Source organism: Melanerpes formicivorus, unplaced genomic scaffold (assembly GCF_026170545.1).
Source record: "Melanerpes formicivorus ecotype bairdi unplaced genomic scaffold, bMelFor1.0.p_v2 SCAF_28, whole genome shotgun sequence".
NCBI lineage: Eukaryota > Metazoa > Chordata > Aves > Piciformes > Picidae > Melanerpes > Melanerpes formicivorus.
This window is the reverse complement of record NW_027142380.1, coordinates 5,460,465-5,486,524: the sequence shown is the minus strand read 5'-3', so window position 1 is coordinate 5,486,524 and position 26,060 is coordinate 5,460,465. Positions and strand designations below refer to the sequence as shown.

The following is a 26,060-nucleotide window of genomic DNA, read 5'->3' as shown; positions in this document are numbered from 1 at the left end:
TCATCTGATTTTGTTAGTGTTTGTGTCTCTTAGCTTGATAATAAAAAAAAAAAGAGATTAAGTCTAACTGTTTCATGATTTGGTATACTTAATGTCTGAAATATTTTATGAGTGAGTTTCACCTTCTGGTAGGTACACAGGTTTTGCACAAGTGGGCTGGTGCCAATATGGTTATTGTTTCCGTGGTTGTTTTTCTTTCCTTCTAATTGACAGAGTTGTCAGCTATTGCTTTGTACCTGGATGACTTCTGCATTTGAAACACAACTGTTGTAATTCCTTCCTTAATGATGACTACATTTAAGTGGTTATTTTTTTATGTTATGTTAACTGTGGCGTGATAACGAGCAGACAAGCTCTTCATCTGGGACAATAATTGGTGCCATCAAGTATAATTATTCAAAGAATGGTAAAAATATTTTAGTGTGCATTTTAAACTTTGGATAAACTTCCCAGTGTTGCTGGGCAGTGACACCCATTGCCTTGAAACTATTCCAGAAGATGTCATAGAAATTAACAGACTAAATATTCGTCAACGCCATCTGTACAGTAATTAAAAGTGAAAACTGGTGTCACATTGTCTTGTCAGCATGCCACCCTGAAGAATTATGTAGTTTTTGGAAGGACTCTCTCCTAGTTGGTGTGGTAATTATAACATACCCTATAGGCAGCTGCTATAGCCTCAGTCTCAGGGAGCTTTGGCAAACAGCCATGCTTTAATTACTAATTTGCCAAAGTATACTAAGTGTTTTCCTTTTGAAGTTCTAAATCTCCATTCAGATTGAATATTTAGCTGTGTTTATGCACATCGTCGTTGCAGGAGGAAATAGATATTTGTGAAGGCATAAAGGATCATCAGGCATTGCAGATGGCAAAAAATTTGGGTTTCAAAGGACCTCTGCAGCAGCAGGTAACTTGATTCTTCTCCCTTGGTTTATACTGAAGACCTTTTAGCCCAGCTATATGGTCAAATGCTTTCGAAACAGACATGAAAGGCTGAGTGTCCATTAGACCAGAATCATTTTGACATTTTAAATGCTAAACTGTGTCTGTATAATTGTCATCAGGCTTTAACAACTTGAATGAAGGCCCTTATTGTTCCAAAGTGAAAGTCCCTGGTCTTTGAAGCAGTTGATGACAACATGCTGTTGCATCAAGTGGGATTCTTTTGATTTCAGTGGAATTCCACTGGAGAGCAGTGAGTGATGTGGGCAGAGCTTTTTTAGCCATTATTATGGGGAGAAGTAGAAATGTGTTTCTCTATGTAATTGAAACATTTTTGATGGGTTTTATTTTCCAGTATTCAGCTCAAAGCCAAAAGGCTGACAGCTTGTTTTCTATCCAGGATTTCTTTACATATATATATATATATATATATGTGTATGTATGTGTGTATGTATATATGAATTCCAAATTGTACACAAATGTGCAAGATATTTTTCCCTCATGAATCATTTTTCAGAGTTGAAGAGAAAGCTTGTTTGTGCTGCTTTTGCCTGGGCTTTTTTTTTTTTGCCATTGGATCAGACTGTCATTTTTAAAGAACTCCTTTATTTCTAATTCAACAGTTTTAATTATTTTCTATCCCAACCATGCAATTAACAAATGCATAATCATTAAGTTGATTAACACACGTTTGAAGATTTAGCTGTATATCTAATGAGGAGGAATGATTATGTAGAACCTTTCAACCCTTGAAGAGTTCTGGTACTTAATAATTAACAGCAATATATGGACTTTTCAACAATGCATTTAAATAATGCTGCAGTGAAAGCTTTTCATTCCTTCTGCTGTCAACCTACAGGAATTTACTGAAGCAGAAGGACATAGTTTTTCTTCAGACAAATCCCCAGTATTTACTTATACATTCAATATTTCTAGGTTGGGATTTTATGCTTTGCCGCGAAGAGGCTCAGTACTTGTAGACCTTGAAAAAGAGAAATGTTGACGTTAAGCTGCCTGATTCAGAGAGGTGCTAAAAGATGGAGCAGCCCTTAATAAAAGTTAAGTGATTCTGGTGATCTGTTAAAATTACAGCAGCGTGCTAGCGCAATAGCAGCTTCGCAGGTTGCCCAGAATCGCTGTGGGGTTGCATGGTGGGGCTTCTTCTCTGTTAATAGCCTTACCTATGTGGTATTAAGATAGTTTGTCAGCTGAAGTGTTCAAGCCAAGGAAACTGCAACCTTGGTGAGTGCAGATTTAGAACTGATGATTTTTTCTAAGTCAAAACCACTGAGAATGCATCAGGTGATGACTTTTGAGCACAACTTCATAAACAATTTGTATGCTGTTTCCAGACTGTAACTATTTACAGAGTCTTAGATGTGTTGGTCCGAAAATTTGACACAGGACTCGAGGTGTAGCTGTCTCAGCAATGAGTAAAGGGAGAGGGGAATGTGCTCCTCCTGATGTAGTGCAGTGTTGGGGCTGAGTCTTTCCAGTCATGCTGTTTTATTTCTTATAAATGGTGCTGTGAGAGGAAGCTGACTTCTGGTTCTTTTATTCTCATTAACTTTGCTTATTAGGAGAGGTCCCAAATATTTTTAGTTTGTGTACTTCAGTTAACTGATCAGTAATGAAGGCATAAATTTGAGTGGTTCTTTTATTAGTGCACTTCTTCATCTGCAAACTTACTTCAGCTAATAAGTTGTCAGTGTGTAATGAGCCAAAGGGAATTTTTTTTGGTTTGTTTTTAATGCACATTCATGTTGTTGTTATTTAAGATGTTCTATTAATGGAATAATAACAAAAGGAATGAAATAAGAGCAAATAAGAACAAAAGGTCTTTGAAGTCAGTAGTCAGTCATGATACTTACAGGCACGCAGAACCACTGGCAGAGATACATGGTGAGGGACAATAAGTAAGAAGCAAGAGTATCCTGATAAGAGTAAACAAGCATGATTCTGACACAGTTTCTTCAGAAAAAAGAGTTTGGATTGATGTAAGAAGGACAAACATCTCTTTTTCTGAAGTTACTAATAAGCACATACTGCTTTATGGTTTCTGTATTTAGACTGATTAATGTAGAGGCAACTTAGAGCTAAGCACACTGGAGAGTATGTCATTATGAACTGTTAGGCACTTTGAAAATTAAACTTGCCATAGTAATCGTGCTGTTTATTTTGTAGCCTTTAAATGCACATATACTAAATGTTATGCAGTATCATAATGCTACATTAGAGCTATTTTAAATACTACATAAATATGATTAGGAAAACAGAAATAAAAGCAGCTGCCATCTAGAGCTGGTGTGCAATTTAAGATGATTAAAAATGATCAGTAATGCTTTACCTTTGCCATGAAAACAGTAACTTTGGCTCTTCTGTGTGCTCACTGTGAATCTCTCCATCAAATATAGGCAGCTGATCAAATTAAGAAGCTGTATAATCTTTTCTTGAAAATTGATGCCACTCAGGTTGAAGTGAATCCCTTTGGTGAAACTCCAGAAGGGCAAGGTAAGAAATGGAAGGAATCGAATGCATTCTAATTGTTTATTTATGCAAGCTGTAAATTAAATTGCATAGAAGGCTATAGCAGGAGCTTTGCATTCATTTCATTTTGTAATGTAATTTAAGCAACATTCATAAATATTCCCATGGCAGATTTTACATTTCAATACCCTTTGTTATTTCATCCAAGTAGTGGAAGTATTGGCTTCTGCATGTTATGCTTGGTGAGAAACAGCAACATTTTCTGCTCTTGTGCTCTTTGTTCAAAGTTGAGTTTTTCTTGAGTTTATTTTGGGATTGGTTTTGCTTTGTTAATGCCATTAGAATTACTTAGATTGTTTGGAAATAAACTTGTTATTTTACATTTATAAACATATGGCTAAGTTCAAATTATAAGTGCTCAACTCTGCAGCCTACTAGAGCACAGGAGAAATTCCAACTGGAACTGACACTTAGCTACATCTTTTGGGAAGAAGAAGGGTGATCTGCTTCCACCATGGATACAGGGATAAGAAAATGGTAAAAACAAGGAGCTAGGTTAGTTTTTACATTGCTACAGTAGTTGGTTTTCAAACTGAAACCTTTTCTTCCAATTGTCATGGATGAAGATGGGAAGTTGTGGAGCTCAGGGGGAGCTGGCTGAAACTTCAGTGTCACAAACACTAGTAATGTCCTAGTAGAGGCCTGTGGTATCATTTTGTGATTTGAGAAAAGTCTTTGACCCTGAGAAGTGCTGATGGGTGTTTATTGTTGTCCAAGAAACACATTTCCAGCTTTGCTCCAGTTTTGTAAGATATGCCTAGAGATTGCAGATTAGGAAATGGAAAGACAAAGCTTTTAGCCATCTTAAGAGACAATAGGAATGTGGCTGCTTAATTGCTGTCCTGGAAACTTGGTAAAAGATCACTGCTGTGAAAGTTAAGAACATGGGTTCCTCACAGCACCCAGTATTAATTGAAAGAACCAGCATTTTGAAAATACTTTTTCTGTGCTCACATTTGGTTGGTAAAATAAACTGCTTTTCACTTACAATCTCTGGTTTTGGCTCAGGTGGTCAGGAATCCAGAAGCTGTGTTTGGACTTGTCTCTTCCAGTTGTCCAATCTTGGGTTTCCCTCCTTATTAAAGAAACAAATGCAAAAGAATTGGTCGTGACTTGTATGGTGTTTAAAGGAACATTCTGCTAGTAATGACCTCTGAAAAGCTCCAAAAGGTGTAAAATAAGTCCAGCCCCACTCTTTTGTAATAAGATATCTTAAATAATGGTACTCCACGTTATTTAACAGGCTTTGTGACACTAAAATGCCTTTTTGTAAAGTAGCATTTTAAAACCAAACAAGAATATCTTGTCTGTTAAAGTATATGAGGGTAACAGAGGTGATAAAAATGATCAAATGTGTCACTGACTGTTTTTACATAATAAGCTCTTTTCAGGTTAAACTAAGTTGGAAGAACATTTTTTATGTCATACATGTATCACTCCTGTTTTGCTAACACCTGTTGTGAATTCCTTCATGGTTGTGGCTTGGGGCAGCGGGGAGTTTACCATTCTTGCCACCAGAATCCTTTGCTCTCTGGATAGAGTTTGCCTCTGGAAAATAATTTCCACCAGATCTGTGCTCAGATTTTTGGCTTGTTTGGCACACCATAATAACCTGCACATTGAATCAATAATTTCTGCATTGTACACCTCACCTGGCTTCATAAATGTAAGCCAGATTCTTAGCATCTAATTGTAGCTCCACCGGTTCTTATGCACTTTGTGAAATGTCTGCTAGGGGAGAGAGACAAAAAGCCCTGCTGTTGACCTGTGCAGTTCTATTGTAGGCTGTATTTTAAATGGAAATGGAAAATTTACCTTCAAAACCCAATAGGCTGTTGTTGCCCTCTCCCTCCCCCCTTCTCCCCCCCCCCCCCCCCCCCCCCCTTAAAATAGATCTTTTAGCCTCAACGAAACCATTTGGGGGTGAGGTGAGAGTGACATTTTCATATTGTGTTGTCCAGTGAAGTTAAAGCAGAACAATGAAATAGAGCCTTGTAAAATGAATGGTCTGGATTTTTCACATTCTAGCAATGGGCTACACATGACACTTTTGACCTTTTGAAGATGAATGGGACCTTTAAAATAGGTGGAACAAAGACTGCTGGAGAACTTCCCTGTGGATTATGATGTTCACTTCAAAACAAATTCGTTGGTGTGTTTGTCTGCTGTGACTGATGTACTTACCAGGTTTATTTTGTGGGTTCAAGACCACTGATCCTATAGAACCAGAATTTCCTTCCTCAGCACTTGTTGAAACAATTTTTTTACTGGAATGATTAACCAAGATACCTTAACAATGCAGGGCAGTATAGAAGGTACTCAGTAGTCCTTTTGCTTAGTCAGATGTCAGAAACTGGGGACATCTTTGATAAATTCCAGGACTAGGCTCTTCTGATACTCACACTTGCTGGTTCAAAACTAGCTCAGATAGTTGTTATAGAAGTGCTTTACTGTTCTGCTCTTTTGGCAGAGCAAGGAATAAAGTCCACAGTTCAGTACCTACATCATCTCAGCCATGACATCCTACAAGGACTACAAGTGTGTTTTGGCTGTTAGTCAGTGGACACTGTGCGTATAGACACTGGGAAGGATGTAAGAAGGGCAGGGACGGCACTGTCAGGTAGCAGAACAGGGGCATCATTGAGGTTCTCAAAACATATTTGATTACTAACAGAGAGGAACTTGGTGGACAATAAAGGGCAGTGATGGAGAGGACAGTAAGAACAAGAGGAATCGAAACTGGTGATCCTAAAAGGTCTTACAGGATTAACCTTGCATGCTGTGAGATGAAAAAATGAGCTGATTTGGACAAGTTACCAGTGTAGCTTTTCTGGAATGACTGTGCATATTTAGTGAGGAGGACTTAATCTGAGGGATACTAGGAGGGTTTTTTTGGATGTTTTTCCTCATCCAGGAAACTGAGAAGCAAAACCAGTGGGTTTCAAGCTGCGAATGCCATCTTACTAGCAGACACACATAGAATTCTTCCTGTGCTTATTCCTCTTTTGCTGGCAGTTTCTCCATCTGAAGTGGCTTACAGCAGAATAAAGATAAAAACAAATGGAAGAAAATTTGAGTAGCTTAATGCAGTTATTTCTAGTGATAAAAGATAAGTCTCTGTATGGGGACCATTATTTCTGTCAAAGAAACGGTTGAGATGGATTTATTTCTTGCTGTGTTTTTCACTTGTGTGCATTTCCATTAAAAGATACATTGCAGTATGTATTCCCTTTGTTTAATTTTGTAGCAAATTCTCTGTTAACACTATTGGGTCAGAAGCCTGTAACTGCCAATTTCTTTGTGTTTTTTTTGCCTTTGTTTGCTTTCAGTGTAAGCTGTTGAATTGGCAGATGACAAAACCCCTACACAGCTAGCAAAAACAACAGAAGTACTCCATGAATATAAGTCTTGGAGCTTTCTTTGTTTAGGGTGAAAAATTCATTTATATAATCTATCATGCATGTAACAAAGGGCTTTTGATGGTGAAAATAGTTTGATAAATATTAATAGGTGTTTTTCATGCTACATCTATACAGCATGGCCTTTGTTAAAGGTGAATGTTCTGTGGAAATGAGATTCTATTAATGTGTCATTGAGGATGTTCATGTCTAAGGTAAACAGAGCTCTGAGCCTGCAGTTTTACTCTAGCTTTGGCTTGGTTTAGAAATTTAAGGAACTGAAAGCTTGAAGGAGAAAAATGGTACAGGTCTTAGTTCATGGTTAAAAAATAAAATCAAAGCAGTACAATAGAAGAATATTGTTAGTGATTCATACCTGATGGTTGCCCAGGTAAGATCTGGGTTAGAGTAGAATAGAATTAACCAGGTTGGAAAAGACCTTCGAGATCATCAAGTCCAACCTCTCACCCAGCACCATCTAATCAACTAAACTAAAGTGCTTCATCCAGGCTCCTCTTGAAGGTTCTTCCAAGACAGATTTATTACACACAAATACTCAGTTTTGTGAAACTGCAGTCACTAAAATTAAGCTTGATCCTATTTTAATTTCAATGTGGTACTGGTTACAAATGAAGTGTATTTAAAAAACCCCACAGAACTCCATCAGCATCAGAAAACCAAAGAAAGAAAACCCGGTGCTAATCAAAGCGTACAGCTGAGACTCTCCTTTTTTTGTGTAGATGTTTTGATTACTGTTTGCTTGGATATCTTTTATAATGTTAAGCAATTGTACATTAAAAAAAAAAAACAAAACAAAAACCAACAAAAAAAGATTATCTTGATTAGTTGTTTGAATTGAGTATCTAGACCAAAGACTAAAAATTCTTAATTGTGGCTGACCTGTAATTGCAGAGATGTGTACAGTGCTCATGAGCATGTGCACCTATACCATGGATGTGTATGAATGCAGCACAGCAGGAAGAGAAACCATTAGATTTTTCTGGATGCAGCTTTTAAAGGCACTTAAATCTGTCTGGTTTGCATTGAGAAATCAATTATACTTCAGTCAGCAATTACAATCTGGATATAGTACATGTCAAATTACTTAAATAGGGAAATGAGAAGTATAGAGTCTTACATTTACTTAGAACATTTTAATCTAATGAGGTGTTTGCCTGTGCAAACCCATAGAAATAATGAGTCAGTAAATAGGCAAATAACCAGTTCATTCTATATGCAGTTCTGTGACTGACATTTTTGCAGGAATATTATGTCTCCCAGCTAGTCTTTTGTATCAGTGATTTAATAGAGTCAGGTTTAGCTACTTCTTAATTTGTTTTACAGCCAGAGTGGATGTTGACATTGATGAGAAGTTTTATATTTACTTTTAAAATTTTCTTTATTTGGAAGTCATGTCTTGATCATTTTCAACATGCATTGGCTTGAAGTTGGTTTAATTCAAACCTTTAGGGAAATAATATATGTAGGGCTAATAACATTATAAATTAAAATGATGGCTAAGGATTGTATTTGTATTGCTCAGCTTTAAATGAGTGTGTGTGTGTGTGCTACCAGACATTGCCTTGGATCCTTACCCTGTTACCTTGTTCTATCAATCATGCTTTCAGAAGACTGAAAGTAGAATGATGAGATTCCTGCAGACCACCTGTCCAAATCACAGAAAGTACCTTCATAGCTTATGGAAACTTCATTTGAAGCAAACACAGAAGTTCATCCTGTGGCAAGATGTCTTGTGTGGAGATGCTTGCTCTAGTTTTTCTCAATTTAAGATTTAAGGAAAACTTGCTCTTCTCTGCTGGGACTTAATGCTGGAACTTCAGCTGATCATATATTGGAAGCAGCATCAGTCCTTAAGCCACCTTTTCCTTCTCCCTGATGGAGTAGTCATAGTATTTCAGGAGCTCTGACTGACTGTAATTGCTAAATTCCTGTATGTTGTTTTTTCTTGTCTTTTTTTTTTTCTTCAGTTGTTTGTTTTGATGCCAAGATAAACTTTGATGACAATGCAGAATTTAGGCAAAAAGAAATATTTGCCATGGATGACAAGTCTGAAAATGAGCCTATAGAGAATGAAGCTGCCAAATATGACTTAAAGTATATAGGACTGGATGGAAATATTGCTTGCTTTGGTAAGAACAAATAAATCCAAAAGACATTTGAAGACAAATTCCTACTTGTTCAGTGTATAGACATTGTTTACATTCTGACATTCAATCCACCCTGACAATATTTCAGTCTGTTTTGCTGAGGTTGTCTGTCCTTCCACAAGTTCTTGCAGGAATGAAACTAAAATTGAGCTGAAACTGTGGTGAGGACTACAGCAAACAAGAAGGGCACGTATGGTGCCAGAGAGAAGGCAGGTGGAGGGAGAAGCCTGTGGGCTTTGTGTGTTCTGAATTTTTAAGCTGATGGATTGATCTTTCCAATTAAACCAAGAAAATTATCAAAATTTGATCACTAATTTCCGAAGATAAGCTGGTGTTACTTCAGAGGCAAAAGTATGTGTGTAAAAACACGAGATTCCCATTTGCAATTGAGCATTGGACTTAATTTTGCTTTAAGGAAATCTGCTAAAAAAATATATATCTGGTTGGCTGTTAAAAGGAAAACACAAGGCTTGTGTTCTCCTGAAGTTTCTGTAGAACAGAAATTACTCTTGTGTTTAGAAGAGATAAGTAAAAAAGCCAGTTATGCTCCAAATATATTTCCTTTTGTACAAATTCTTTTAGCCAGTACAACATTTTGTTGGGAATCTAATTGAATTAGGCATTTTGTCACAGCTTGGTGAGAAAATGACCAGCATTTGCATTGCTAGAATAGAATAGGATAGGATAGGATAGGATAGGATAGGATAGGATAGGATAGAATAGAATAGAATAGAATAGAATAGAATAGAATAGAATAGAATAGAATAGAATAGAATAGAATAGAATAGAATAGACCAGGTTGGAAGAGACTTTTGAGATCGTCAAGTCCAACCTATCATCCAACACTATCTAATCAACTAAACCATGGCACCAAGCACCCCATCCAGTCTCTTCCTAAACACCCCCAGTGGTGGTGACTCCACCACCTCCCTGGGCAGCACATTCCAATGGCCAATCACTTTTTCTGTGAAGAACTTCTTCCTAACATCCAGCCTAAACCTCCCCTGGCACAGCTTGAGACTGTGTCCTCTTGTTCTGGTGCTGGTTGCTTGGGAGAAGAGGCCAACTCCCACCTGCTACAACCTCCCTTCAGGTAGTTGTAGACAGCAGTAAGGTCTCCCCTGAGCCTCCTCTTCTCCAGGCTAAGCAACCCCAGCTCCCTCAGCCTCTAGTCATAGGGCTTGTACTCCAAATCGCTCACCAGTTTTGTTGCCCTTCTCTGGACACAATATGTAATCTAACCACAAATCTAGATGATACTGGTTATGTGTTGCAGTTGATTCACTGACAGTGAGACTTGAATCTCAATTTAAAAGAAAACAACCAAACAAAGCCAAAAGGGGGAAAAAGACACAAAGAAAACCCACCACAGTGACAAAAATAAACACAAACAGAAAAACACTCAAGAAGAAAACAAAACAAAATAAACCCAAAAAACACCACAACCACCAAGAAAAACCAAACCAACCAACCAACCAAAACCCAAACACAACAACAAAACAAAAATCCCAAACAAAAACCCCATAACAAACCAAACCAACAATAAACCCAACCAGCCAACACACCCAAACCCCCAGTCAAAACTCCAAACATTAATTTGCAACACTACAGTGGTATTTTTCAGTACTGAGTATCACTTTTGAACACAGAAGCCTTACTTTGCCCAGCAGTAGCAACTTTCTGGTGACATATAATTCTCACTTACTTTTCCTCTCTTGGAGGATGTTCAGGAACCCTTCTAGACTGGTGCAAGTGTAAAATAAAAAGCAGTTTCTGGGTACCTGTCCCCAGGACTTCGTTGTCTGTTTTATAGTGGTACAAAGCATCATTGACAGCTATCAGAGTGATGGGAGGAAAGCTTAAAGATTCAGTTTGTCTTTCCCATATTGTTGATGAGATGAGTCTTCCCAGAAGCTTAAAGGTCTCTTTTTTTTTCTTTTTTTTAAATCAAATGTTTTCACATTTCCACAATTACTATTCCAGTGCTCAGAAACACTAAAAGGAAGGTGCACATGTGGGTTGTAAAATTGATAGTAATAAAGGGACTTATATAGCAGTGTCTATGCAGCCATAGATATTGGCCTGTTTAGATATAGATATTTATGTAACGTTTTGAGCTGTGTTATGTGGTTGTATTTATATGTTTTATGCCTTTTCGAAAGTCCTGTATCCATTAATGTGAAATATAAGCACTTGATGTTTACAATTACAGTCAATGGAGCTGGACTTGCAATGGCAACGTGTGATATAATATCCTTGAATGGTGGAAAGCCAGCCAACTTCTTGGATCTTGGTGGAGGTGTGAAAGAATCCCAAGTATACCAAGCATTCAAGCTGCTGACTGCTGATCCAAAGGTAAAGGTGTTGGGTGTGGACCAGAAGTTTCCCCCATGTAGCAATACAACTTCCCTACAGGACTATTAATAGTGTGCTGAAAAAAATAGAGATCATGGGATGAACGCTGAGGATCAGTTACTAAAGGGGCAATCTGAAAAGAAATTTCACTATGAACACACTGAACTGACATTTCAGTCCCTGATGCACCCTTCCTTAGGTTTGCTGGTCAGTCTTGAATGGAATGGGTATCTTCTCAAAACAGTTCAACACAGAAGTGCAGCTGTGGTAATGATCTTTAAACACCTGGCTCCTAAAGATGAATTTGTGAAGAGATTTAGATGCTTAAAATATTCCTAGCACTGTAGCACCACAATAGAGTGAGAAGGAAAATGAGAATTAAGCAAACAGCTCATTCTAAAAGCTGATTTGTACTCTTTTAAGCTCAAGGTTTCTAAAATATCTGATTCCTCACTGCAGGATAGTCTGTGTTTAATTAACATTCACAGGCTGGAATCGTAGCCTGGTACGTTCCAACACTTCCTTTTGCAGATGGAGGTGCAGTTGCTCTTTTCTTTTTGAATAACAGAAGACATTAAGTCTGTGTGTATTGAGTAGAAGTTATTTCTAGAGATGCATGCTAGCCTGCTGAGGTCATTGGTCCCCTTTGCAGACAGAAGTAGAATATGTCTACTGAGAGACTATTGATCAAGCGTAGGCATTGGAGTAATGCCAGCTGACCACCCCTGCCAGCACAGAGTTCTGCTTTTGTGTGTAGCCAGAATGTAAGTTGCTGTAGATTTTACTAATGAAAATCTGTCAAAGGGCTTTGATCATCTTTTCCATCTTCTGCACTTGAAGCAGAAACCCCAACTTCAACATTCTGCTTCTTTTTTGTGACTTAATCTCCTTTATCGCTTTTTCTGTGCTTCCATCCATTTCCCTCATGTTCATTGTCTGTGATATCAGCTCCTCTGAATACCACCTTCCTGTGAAAATTGTATCGCTGTAATTGTGTACCCTGTGCAGCAGTAAGTGACAAAATGTTATGCCTCTTCAAATAGAGGTGGATATTGTTTGCAGCAAAATTTCCAGACAAAGTCAGGAGGAAAAGGAAAATTTACAGCACAAAATAAGACAGATTGACTTACTGTAAGTTGTAACTCTCCTTGCATGATTTTAAGGTATTTAAAACCTTGATGGCTCAATTGTACTAGAGAGTCATCTGCAATATTTGAAACATTCTTCCTGGATCTTTTTGCACTCCCACAGACCTGGGTGGTACTGGCCTTTTGTTTCTAAAGGTGTAGCTTTATGTTCCTCCCAAGAGCCACAGGAAGAGGTTGTCTCTTTCTGCTTAGTGATCTCCAAGTCATTAACATGCCTAAAATAAGATAGACCTGGAGAAATACAATACAATACAATACAATACAATACAATGCAATACAATACAATACAATACAATACAATAAACCAGGTTGGAAGAGAAGTAATATATCTTGCCTAGGGCAGAAGGGAAGCAGGACAGACCTTAAGATTCATGCTGAAAAACCTGGTAGTTTCCTTCATTTTCTGGTGCTATTAGACACTGTTCTGCTTGACTCCATTTGTGTGAGTTTTAGCTATTCACAAGGTGTTACACAAAGATCTGTTTGTGTGTGTTTGAGTTGTTCTTCAGTTCATGCTTTGTGTGAAGATCAAGGTTTGGCTGAGAAGTAATTTAGTTCTGAAACTTGTGTTGGTGGTGGGGAAGCAGGTGCAGTAGAGTCTTAGATACACAACTTAGCTGATAATTATCACTATGCTAAATAGGTTCTTCTGTCTGCTGTAGCACAAACAGCAGGTATTGATTTTGATGATGAATCTTACTGAGTTTAAACAATTTTAAAGCAGAAAAGGCATTTCAATAGCTCCCAGCTATATGACACCTGGAAGCCCAACATTTGACTTGTAAATATATCCTCCTTCTATTACATATTCTACTTATATGTTGCTGTTTCCACCAGGGCTAGTGAAGCTGTGCTAATTTAGACAGTGGGGGCAAGGAAAAAGTAGTATGGAAAGGACCTGAAATGCTCATTTATTCTGTGCCTGTGCACAGCTGTAGCTCTGCCATTCCTGGCTTTGGCTGAAGATGCAGAATGCTTTAGCTTCAACGCAACACAGCTTATCCCTCATTAATTTGTTGCCTCCTCTCTTCCTTTTGAATGCCTTTTATAATCTTTTTTCCATCCACAGGAAGAATCACAGAACAGCTCCACTGCATTTTTCTTTGGCCTGTTATCTTTATTGCACTCCAGGAATAAAAAGAAAGGATTACTGTTTAGAATCCCACTAGAATCAGTTATTTGGTAGGATGCAGGGGAAAGAGGGTGCTTCTGAAAGCTTCCTGTTCCAGGGAGTATAGTTCATAGCAAACCTGGATATGAGGTATATAAGTGATGGCTTTGTTGGCACATGTTGTGTTTTTTTCTAGAGGTTTAATACTGTTGCCAATTTTTGCAGTTATTAGCATTAGTTCTTTTGAGCTTAGCCTAGCACATGACCAGTCGGTCATACCACAGCTCTTATCCAGCTCTTATCCCTGAATGGCTTGCCAGGTTTAAGTGAGTCACTTCTGAGCTGGTTCCAGTCCTTTGGGGTTGACTGATTTTTGCCTTTATTTTATGCTCTGTGACCATCAGCAATGTTGTTTCAGTTCCACATGAGATCAGGTGAAAATCTTCTCTTAGTGGTAACTGATGAAGATTATGTCTCGGATTAACTGGAGATAGGGAAGATATGATGATATCCCAGTACATAATTCTTACTGCTCTGCAGTTGAGCATTAATACAAGTTTACTAGCTATTAAAAATACCTTAATTTCATGTTTTATTTCCATTCCATTCAGAAAAACTAATAAATGTGCTGTTTCCTCTCCTGATACACCATGTCCATTAGCTCACTAAAATGCTGAATCGAATGGATTCTCTTAACTAATAGTAGGCTTCCAAACCCAGGAGTCATTGTAGATAAATGCAGCATTCACAGTTTGTAGCTGGTCAGCCATTTCCCCTTAACCTGATTCCCACCTTGTTTGAGAAAATAAAAACTTGCTTTGGGGAGCTGGAGGGGCAATTAATTGTTGTAAATGTCTCCAGACAACATTGAGCCTCTGAGGAAAACTAAGCAGACAAATGAGTCTGCAATGCTGTTGTGCTGAAATGTGGTGCTGACAGTGTTAAGGACGTTGCAAGAGAAGTCATCTTCCAGAAGGAAATGTTGAATACCACTTTGGAACAGATCTCTTTCTCTCTCTATAGCTGTCTTTAAAGTGTCTGTTTTGCAGTAAAGCCAAAACCAAACCAAACAAATAAAACCAAACCACAAAACAATACAGGTATTTCATGATTTGATTTAGTGAACCTTGGGGATATTGTTTTTTGGAGAAAAATTAAGATCTTGGCTGGTTTGCTGCTGGTTTAATTTGGCTGTTGTCAGTGTCTATAATTGTTAAAATAAAGTTAAAAATAGAGTTAAAAGAGAGGGATTTTGTTGTTGTTGTTGCAAAAGGTTACCCACTGGCTTTTGAATGGAAGTGCTGTCTCTGGAGTCAGTGATCCTTTTATACTCTGCTGGTCTTGTTTGCAGTCTGCTATATCCAATACTTCCTAGGTCAGACAGGTCACTGCAATGGTTCCAAATTCCTTCCTTTTCACTATCTTCCCCCCCTCTGTCTCCCCCTCCCCTTCCACCCCCCCACCCCCATGCCTGTCTTGTTTCTGTGATTTGTTGCCATGAATCTGCTTTGTAGAAAATGAACTGTCTTCCCTCTTTGCAGGTAGGAGCAGGAAAGGGGAATATTCTGAGTTTTGAAGCTGCTGGGAGGCACTGCAGGAGCTTCATGGCTCCTCTTTGTCCCACAGTCAAGTAGAAAAGGTGGTTTCCTTCAGTATTTCAAAGGTTCTGAGTGATTCCTGGCTCACTTCAGCATGTAGGAAGTGCTGTTTCCATCATCCTCTCTGAAGCCCTCATCCTTGAGTACTCTTACATCCTTACCAAGCTCAACAGCTGCTTTTTTTCATTCCTGCTGAGGATCTGGACTGTTACATTTACCACATGCTGACTGCCTGTAGGATTCATCAAGGTTTTGGAAAGGATAAAGCTGAAGAGAACCAGACTTGTCAATAAATCTGCAGTCTAAGGTGCTGAAGCTTGACTTTGCCCTCTGGTTTGGCCTGGAGTAATCCCATATGTCTGAGATTCCTAAATTCCTGCAGTTTTTTTTCTAGTCTTTTTAATACAGGTTGCAGAGAGAGTCAACATCAAGTGTCAGATGTTGGGCTGGCTAAATCATGGTTTTGAGGAGCCTAGTGAGTATGAGAGCCTATAATGACTAAGCTCTTGGGGAGTTGTATTTAGTGATTAGAATTAGGCATAGGCCAGAAGCACCTTACCTACAAGTCACACCCTCTGCCTTTTTCTTCCATACTGTCTTGATAGAATAAAATAATATTTAAAGATTACTGCTATAGGGGTGTTGCCCATTAATGCTGGCATAAATGGTATGTGTACTTGAGATGTGACCCAAAAGCAGGGCTACATAGTCTTTCCTCAGGCTTTTGGCTGCACACCATTGCTTTCCTTTGTCTCCCTAACAGGATCTAAAACCCCAGAAATATGAGTAAAGCAAGCCAGCTGCAAGCAGGTTTGTCATACCATTGACTGAACTTAACAGTTGATTCCTATTAGAAAGTGGCAGTTAAAGGCCAAAACTGTTTGTTCTTGTTCTGCTCTTCCCCCTAAAGCTCCTTTGACAACCTTTTTTGGAAGCCTGTCACTAGTGATATGACTAAGGATTTATCAAATCAATAGATGGTAGCAAGTGTCTGCTTGTCATTTAAGCAAAATAGTATTGGCAGATTGACAAATATCTCTGGAAAAATTGCCCCATGTTACCATCTTGTAACTCATATCCAGGGGATAATTAATATCAAACACACACAAAACTGAATTTGTTGGGTTTGACTTTTTGCTTTTGGTTTTTCTTTTTAGCTATTCTTTAGTCCAAATTCAAATCATTGTTTTATCAGTGTGGAATAGACAATTCTTATTCCTGTCACTCTTGCCTGTTTACTGATGTCAGCTGCATCTCTCTGTCCACCTCAGTGATGGGAAAAGTAATGGCACTGATGTGTCTTGCCATTAAGTTGTGCATGAAGCAGAGGTCTTGGGGCTTTTATTTTTCAGGCATCCAAGAGAGTGAGCTGAATTCTGAAAAGGGTATCATTAAGTCATAATTTGGCAATCCACTTATTTTCCAGCAGTGCTGGGTGCAAAGTAATGCAGTTTATCCATCTTTATTATATAAGGCATTTTTAGCTCTGGTTTACCCTTTTGGCTTGGGGGAGTTTTGGTATTAGTATTTTTAACATTGCAGTCCATTAACGTGGCACATAAGGGACAACATTATAATGTGAGGAATGATTTAGGATATCCTTTTCTCCTTGTATAATTTATTTGGGGTTTTTTGGGGGGGTGAATTGATTCAGCATTAAGGTGAGCTAGTTCAGTTAAGACAATTCAGAAAGACTGCAGACATTCAGGCAGTTTGGAGTGTGGTAACTATATCCATGTGTTACTGGACTGTTGGCTGTCACTCTGCAGCCTTAAACAAGAACCTGCTCCCAGTTTTAGGGGCAAAAGGCTTTTTGGAATGTGCTTTATAACTAGGTTTGACTATATAGCTGAAGGTTTTGTCCTGGAAGTTGTGCACATATCCGTCTTGTTCAGTCTGTGCCTAGTGTTTGATTGCTGGGTTACAAAGCCTAAGCCAAAAAGGGACTTTGCCAAATAAGTTTCCTAGGAGTTGCCAGGTGCCAATTCTGTTCCCAACCAATCATTCCCTGTGTCCTGCCCACCAAAGCATTGTATCAAACAGCGTGGGAGAGAAGACAGTGGAAGAAGAGGAGAATGTTGTCATATGGCATTCTTGATCCAGGATTGGGCACCGAGACATTACAATCACATCAAATAAAAGTGAAATAATGTTGGCAGCCAGGTTGTGAGTGCAGGCAGTTTGCATGGCTCTGTAATGTGATCTGCAGAATGTTTGTTGCAGTATTAGTCATGCCAATCAGTCAAGGCTATCAAGTCTGTCTTAACTAAGAGGAAGAGAACTTCAAAGGCAACATCCAGAAACAAAGAACCAACTAACTTGTTTTTTTTCTCTAGGGCTGCCACTGCCCATTGACAAGAATGGTTATTAGTGCTATTATTAGTAGTATTATTATTAGGAAGTTTTGTCTCTGGAGACATTCAAAAGCCACCTGGATGTGTTCCTGTGTGACCTGCTCTAAGTGATCCTGCTCTTGCAGGGCGGTTGGACTGGATGATATTTCGAGGTCCCTTCCAACCCCTAACATTCTGTGATTCAAGTAACGCAGAGGAACCTTGTTCTTACCCAGCCATTAGAAATCATTAGAAATCCTTTTGTTTTCCATTTCAAATATCCTGCAGCCTTTACACTCCTCATTACCCACCTCTTCTTTGCATGGCATGAACAGTATTTATGCTTTGTGTGTTTTTTTCTTATTCAAGCAAGGGGGTGAAGCATCATATGCTGGCTTGGGTACTCTGAGAGCTGTAGCTGAAAAGTTACTGTAGTGAAAAATGTCTGTGTGTTAGAGAATACTGTTCCATGAGTGCTAACTGCTAGCCCAGTGTTCACACCCCTGCACAGCCCTTTGTAGCTCCAACTGAGTATCTGAAAATGCTGGCACTTGAATTTAGTGGAAGCTTTTGAAAGCTCAGGTTGTGACTGCTCTGGTTTTCCCCAGCTGTATGAACTGGGGGTTATAATACCTCCCATAGATGACTGCTCTCAACACTGATCAGAAATTATATAGTCCATTAAAAGAGATTAAGTGCTATGGAAATGACAGTTATCACTGCACCTTTCCTGCTTATTACCAAACCCTATCCAGCTGGCAGTTTTGCACTCAGCATTGTTTTTGTAGAAGTGAAAAATGAATGTAAAAAAATAGCAAGTTATCATCAATAGGCCTGTTGTGTTTGTGTTGCAATTTTGACACTGGTCTAAGATGATTTGTAATCATTGGAGTATGTATACCACATAGGTTTTGGAAGCTAGAACTTAACCATGTCATCTTAATTATCTCCTAATGGCGTATAGAGAGTCCCTTATGACTTTAGGGTAAGAAAATACCTAGAGAGAGAGACTATCCTTTTCTCTTACTTGAAATATACCAATGTCTTCTCAATGAGAAGAGACTTAAAATATACCTATATATCAATGTCTCAAAGACTGAAAGGGAAACCAGACAAAAACAGGTAAAGGAAACTTTCAAGTTAAACCTGAGTAATCTGCCTAGTGTTGTAAGTCAATGTCTGTCTCAGTAAGGCAAGAAGCAGTAAGGTTTAAATGCAGCAGAGAAAATTAGGTTATCTGTTCTGAAAACTGGCAGAAAAGGTAGCTGAGTCTTACAGCAGTTTATTGCAGGAGCTTATGTGAGCTTCCAGTACCACAGGTTTTTGAAAACTAGCTAAATCAAAATTCAGCCAGTGTTTGAGGAGAGGAGAGGAGAGGAGAGGAGAAGGAGAGGGAGAGGAGAGGAGAGAAGAAGGAGAGGGAGAGGAGAGGAGAGAAGAGGGAGAGGGAGAGGAGAGGAGAGAAGAGGGAGAGGGAGAGGAGAGGAGAGAAGAGGGAGAGGGAGAGGGAGAGGAGAGGGAGAGGGAGAGGGAGAGGGAGAGGGAGAGGGAGAGGGAGAGGGAGAGGGAGAGGGAGAGGGAGAGGGAGAGGGAGAGGGAGAGGGAGAGGGAGAGGGGAGTTGTTTTGGTAGAATCAGTTTAATTGCTTATCTCTCCAATGAAATAGTTTAGAATTTAGCTTTATTTTCCTTTTTACACCCAATAGTGACTTATTTACATTTTACTACTTTTCTGTTCAGGATCTGGGAAAAATTTTAAAGACATAGCCTAAAACTACCACAAGCTGGGAAAAGCTGACAGAGGCATGTTGCATTTTCTGCATTAGAAGCTTGCACAAATAGTTTGCCTTTAGCCAAGGGTATTGGAGCAGCTCATAGTTCTTTTATGGACAGTTTAGGATTTCAGTTAATAAGGAGTCATTTAGGAGTTTCCCCCCATTTTTATTAGCACTGCATGGGTGAGAAAACACAGTCTAATAGAAGTTTAGCAAGGCTTTCTTCTAATGTGTCTTTGCCATTTTGCAGGGATTAATGTGAAATGACTAGTCATCTTTTGCAGCACTTAAAACTATGGAAAAGGCATTCTTTCATTTCAGTGAAGCAGTTTCCCAGACTGATAGCATATTGCCAATATTTATGAAAATGTGAGGACAATTATGCATTTAAAATGCATAATTGAATTGTCTTGATTTATAATCAAGAGTAATGTATTTTTCAGGAGCATGTGTAGTATTGAGTCCTAAGTAATTGATATGTAAATACACTTCAACATGAATCTGCCATTATTTATGGGCACTGACAAGTTGAATGCCTTTTGGCATTTTAAAGTTAGCTATTATGAACCTTAAGAACTGGGTATAAAAATAAACTTACAAAGCAGGAGGGGAACTTGCAGAGATTTTGTAATTGCCTCCTTTATGGCAGAATAAGGAAAAATCAGAAATACTTCCTTAGAAGGTAAATGCTGAAAAATGTATGGGAAAAGCCATGAAAAATTGAGCTGTTTGGTGGAATCTGAAAGGTTTGTGTGGCAGTTAGCCTCTCTGTAGTTGTATCCCTTCTAAAATAGGAACAGAAGAGCAGACATCTCTGTTTCCTCAGGAGACAATCTATCTCACCCTCTTGAGAGAGCTGCTGGGTGGTCACGGCTTGGGACTGGAAGAATCTGGACTTTTCTGAGCTATCCACTGATGAGCCAGTATGGCTGAACTTTCAGTGGGAAGTGTTTAAGCAAATTGGAATGGAATGGAATGGAATGGAATGGAATGGAATGGAATGGAATGGAATGGAATGGAATGGAATGGAATGGAATGGAATGGAATGGAATGGAATGGAATGGAATCACTAAGGTTGGAAGAGACCTCAAAGATCATCAAGTCGGAAAAGACCTTTGAGATCATTGAGTCCAACCTATCATCCAACACTATCCAGTCAACTAAACCATGGCACCAAGTGCCCCATCCAGTCTCTTCCTAAACACCTCCAGGGATGGTGACTCCACCACCTCCCTGGGCAGCCCATTCCAATGGCCAATCACTCTTTCTATGAAGAATTTCTTCCTAACATCCAGCCTAAACCTCCCCTGGTGCAGCTTGAGACTGTGTCCTCTTGTTCCGGTGCTGGTTGCCTGGGAGAAGAGACCAACCCCCACCTGGCTATGGGATAGTACCTGTCTCTTGTAATGTGGTGTCATCTCACTCCAAAACAGGTTGACAGGTACAGGCAGTAAATCTCCATCTTGAAAACCTTGTCAGCATCACCTCTAACTCCCTGACGTTGCATCCAGCATGTGCAGTCTAATGTGCAGTTATGTTTGTGTGTCTTAGTTTTGCCTAAGTGAAAAGAAATGCCGTGCATAATACATCAGAAAGCAGTTTAATCCTTTACTGTACTTTACAAATAGATTAAATTGTGGAAATATATATGACCCATTTCACAATTAGTGAAGATTTAAAAGAAAAAGTAGGAAGATAATTTAGGAGTTTCCATTTAGTAATTCATCTCAACGAGATGAGTAATTTAGTATTTATAGATCATCTTTCTAGCATACTTGCAGAAGAAAGACAAATAATTGGATAATATAGTTAGAAAATAGTATATAAGAAGAAAAGTTGTGGATGCCCTTACTTAAGCTCTTCCACAGCAAAGCCCACATTTTAATACTAACTATTTTTAAGTGGTTTGAGGTGTTATGGCTGTCAAGGAAAGTGTTTATTCTTTCCATCAACATTTCCACGTGTTCCTGATAGAAACAAATCTACATCTACCTGACAGGATGTTGTAGACAGGTGGAGGTTGGTCTCTTCTCCCAGTCAAACAGCACCAGAACAAGAGGACACAGTCTCAAGCTGCACCAGGGGAGGTTTAGGCTGGAGGTTAGGAAGTTCTTCACAGAAAGAGTGATTGTCCATTGGAATGTGCTGCCCAGGGAGGTGGTGGAGTCTCTATCACTGGAATTGTTCAAAAAAGGATTGGATGTGGCACCTGGAGCCATGGTTTAGTTGTCATGAGGTGTTAGGTATTAGGTAATAGGTTGGACTGGATGATTTCTGAGGTCTTTTTCAACCTGGTTGATTCTATGATTCTACATGATGAGTGTATGTTTCAAGTAGGTGCTTTTGGCCATTTGTACTGGGTAAGACATGCTCTTCTTCTGATGGTGAAATAAGTATTAATTGGTTCAACTTAGAATTTCAGAGCACCCTTGAGGGATGGAACACAGGTTGATGGAGAGTAGATTACTTGAAGAAAATAATAATGGGGGGGGGAAATAACTGTGAAACGTGGTAAAATTAATAAGCATTTTCCCATCATAAAGTTATCTTTCAAAGACAGAAGAATCAAGGCCCTGACCTTGCTAAGATTTTAATGTTTAAAAAATAAATAAATAAAAATCAGGGGGCTAAGAAATTGAAGCAGGTGTTAATATGAATCTCTAAGCAGAAAAAGTAGAGTATCTGGCTCAGTGAGGTGGTTATTGGGGAAGGAGAGAGAATTTTATGGAAAAGTACAGATGCTGCACTTGTCTCTGCTGTGACACTTTTGCTCTGGTTTGTGTCCTGATACAGAAAATGTATTATGATGGGTGATCTGGTTCTAAGCTGTTATTATTATTAATCCCATATGCCATCTGCAATGACTGGCATAGATCAATAATAATATACAGGTCTGGCAAATATGTCACTTGTCAATTAATTTACATATTTGTAGGAAAAAGGTCTGTTGGACTGTCCACCCATTTCTATAGCAACAGCATTCTGAGGTGTGGTGTTTCTTCTGATAGTTTCTGTTTTCCACTCTAGGTACCTCTTCTTTTTTCTCTCCTTCCCCCCCCCCACCCCAATTTTGTTTAATGTTGAGGTAGGGAATATATTTATCTAAAGAATGTGAGCTTTGTTTTGGGAACAGGATACACTCCAGTCAGAGAAATATATTTAATTTTTATTTGAATAAGAAAAATACTCCCTGGCCTGTGTTGGTTCATTCATTTGCATAGCTGAGCATAGGATGATGCAGAGGCTTTGGAAGAGACAAAAATTGCTTCAAATATGGCTTAATGAACGAGGGGAAAAGCTATTTCGTTCCCTTGAATCTCTACTTTGTTTCAGGTGAGACTGAATTATTTCACAACTCCATTATTCATGCTCCAATTCAACAAGGTATCCAAACCTATTTCAAGTTTTAATATTTTATTATCTATTATTCTGAGTGCATGGATAAAGCTGAAATAAATGAACCTTTTCACTTTAAAAGCTTATCATGTGCTTAAGTACTTGGAAGATCAAGTCCACATCTACCACAAATGAGTAGTTCTTGTTGCTGGAGGTATAGTTTCATCTTCTAACAAGAGAAATACTCTGTTACATGAAGATGACCATTCATCCTGTTTCTCCAAAGATGTTGTCTGTGTTGTACCTTTCAGTATTGTGTGGCAGTCTCTAAAATCAGATGGTTTCTTGAAAGAGTGGTGTGAAAAGTAGAAAGCTTCTGTCTTAGTGCTCATACTTTTGATAGCAGTCTGCAGAAAACATGAGTTATTCCACCTCCCAGTGCCCAGTTCTTTTATGCATGCAATCTGGAGGTGAGGAGGAATCAGAAGAGTATTGCAGACAGACTCTGTGGCCAGCTAACCATAGTTCCTCCAGTTCAGCTGATTTAGGTGGCTCCAATATACTATTCCGGTATGGAAGACTATTGTGTAGGTTCTGCATAAAGGAACACGAGGGTGTGAAGAACAAGGACTCCAGAGAGAATCTCTTGAGTCAAGACCTGGGGAAAACTTGAAGACTGTCTCTGTGAATTTCTTGGATTTTGTGGTTATCAGGCTGTTATCTTCATGCACCAAACTTCAACTGTCCTTGAGAAAAGACGTATTATTATATACTGTTTATGTCAGATACAATGAACACATCTCTTTCAGTGTCTGTGGCTTGAATTAAGTGTGTATCCCTGAGTTTACATAAGTTGTGTTAATTTTTTTTTAGGGTTCTAGCTAATACCTTTGGAGAGGGAAATAGCTTCCACAGGGTCTTTTGCATAGGCTTCAAAGCTGGGATCCTATAAAGAATCGTAGAATTGTTAGGGTTGGAAGGGACCTCAAGGATCATCCAGTAACAACCCCTCTGCCGTGGGGAGAGACACCTCACACTAGATCCGGTTGCCCAGAGCCACATCCAGCCTGGCCTTAAAAACCTCCAGGGATGGGGCTTCTACAACCTCCCTGGGCAACTCTGCTTGTCAAAAGTGGATCCCAATTCCCAATCATTTTTCCTGTGTCTGTGTTGTGAAGCAGAATAGAAAGAGTAAGCTTTTGGTTTTTTTCTGATGGATGGTACCTAAATGAGAGCAGCAACTGTCACTTTGACTGAAGGGGGTTTATTGAAAATCTGAGGTATTTTTAATGGATACTATTGAGTTTTGTTGAAGTTGGGAGAAGACCACACATTTCTTCATGGGAAGGAGATTGACTTAATGAAAAAAAAAAAAAAAAAAAAAAAGCTGAAAACTTAGGTTTTAATCTTTTTTATTATTTAATGGGAAAATGTTCAGCCGTTTTGAGCCAAAGGGCTTTGAAAATTCCAGCTAAAAGAAAATAAGTGCCTGTGTGTGAAAGGACAGGTGCATAATGTCTGACCAAGTGGATTTTGCTAAAATTTGTTCCAGAATTATCCAGAAATTTTCATCAGGGAAAAAAAGACCCAAAAAAGGCAAAACTTTATAACATTTTTTCAATAGAATAGAATAGAATAGAATAGAATAGACCACATCAGGTTGGAAGAGACCTTCAAGATCATCGTGTCCAACCTATCATCCAACACCACCTAATCAACTAACCCATGCAACCAAGCACCCCATCAAGTCTCCTCCTAAACACCTCCAGTGATGGTGTCTTCACCACCTCCCTGGGCAGCCCATTCCAATTGGCAATCTGTGTAAAACTTCCTCCTAACCTCCAGACTAAACCTCCTCTGGTGCAGCCTGAGACTGTGTCCTCTTGTTCTGATACTGGTTGCCTGGGAGAAGAGACCAACCTCTGCCTGTCTGCAACCTCCCTTAAGGTAGTTGTAGAGAGCAGTAAGGTCACCCCTGAGTCTCCTCCAGGCTAAGCAGCCCCAGCTCCCTCAGCCTCTCCTCATAGGGCTTGTGTTCCAAACCCCTCACCAACTTTGTTGCGCTTCTCTGGACACACTCCAGCAAGTCAACATCCTTCCTAAACTGAGGAGTTGATCAAGAATGAGGTAACCTCATGTGTTGCAAATTTCTGTGTCATTTGTTCTGTTTGGCAGAGTGGAGCAGGGACTGTGCTACTTCACATATTTCTAACAAATTTCTAACAAATAAAAATAGTTCCCTGCCTCTGCACCACCATTTTCTCCTTGAATGTTCTGCTGTGGCTTTAAAAAAAAATAAATCTCTTTCTATTCTTTTTCACTTACATGTTTTGCTAGTCAGACAAACAGGGGGAAATGGCAACTGGATGCTTATTTTTTTGTAGGTGCAGTTTGTTGTATGTGTGGATCTGCTTATATATGTAATTGCTGCTCTTAGCAAGCTGTCTGCACTTTTGCACGCTCTTTTTCATGTGCAGTGTTTGGTCTTGCTGTGCTATAGAAACCATTTCTAATTATTTACAGTTCAGCCTGAGCAGCTGAAAGAGCTGCAGGGCAGCAGATGTGCATTCCCTGAGAGAGCAGGAGCGCTCTGTTGCTGCTCAGCGCAGAGGAACAGGCAGCTGGAGCTGTCGTGGCAGAGGTGGTCTAACTCCATCCAAGAACCTCTTTAAGTGTGCCAGTGTAAGTAGTTCAGCAATCCTGCCACCAGTGCCATGAAAGTGCATGACGTTTGAGCTGGCCATGTATTCACTTGACCAGAGACAGGAATGAAATCCCTGTGGTGCCAGCTCAGCCAGATTGAGCTGTATTTACAGACGGGCCCTAACTGAGGAGGTTGTTAAGCAAAAGTTAACATAAGGCTCTGTTATTTGACAAAGTAATACCAGCCTTTGCGTAAACCACGGATGGCTCTTGCGTGTGGTAGATTTGGAATTAATAGTCACAAGAGAGGGAAAGAGAAAGAGCATCTCATTATTGCTCTCTACAACTACCTGAAGGGGGGTTGTAAACAGGCAGAGGTTGGTCTCTCCTCCAAGGCAGCCAGCACCAGAACAAGAGGACACAGTCTCAGGCTGCACCAGGGGAGGTTCAGGCTGGAGGTCAGGAGGAAGTTTTACACAGAGAGAGTGATTGCCCATTGGAATGGGCTGCCCAGGGAGGTGGCGGAGTCGCCGTCACTGGAGGTGTTCAGGAGGAGACTTGACAGGGTGCTTGGTTACATGGGTTAGTTGATTAGGTGGTGTTGGATGATAGGTTGGATGCGATGATCTTGAAGGTCTCTTCCAACCTGGTCTGGTCTATTTTATTTCTATTCTATTCTATTCTATTCTATTCTACTCAGAAAATAC

The 26,060-nt window shown here is 39.3% G+C and overlaps 1 protein-coding gene across 1 annotated transcript in view; it reads left to right on the top strand.

Moving 5' to 3' along the window:
* SUCLG2 (succinate-CoA ligase GDP-forming subunit beta) overlaps positions 1-26,060 on the top strand; it is a 152,052-nt gene that overhangs the window by 76,815 nt on the left and 49,177 nt on the right. Inside the window, exons 6-9 of the mRNA XM_068154320.1 lie at positions 818-907; positions 3,357-3,453; positions 8,876-9,037; positions 11,268-11,410. Of these exons, the coding sequence (XP_068010421.1) occupies positions 818-907; positions 3,357-3,453; positions 8,876-9,037; positions 11,268-11,410 (492 nt within the window). The remainder of the gene's footprint in view (positions 1-817; positions 908-3,356; positions 3,454-8,875; positions 9,038-11,267; positions 11,411-26,060) is intronic.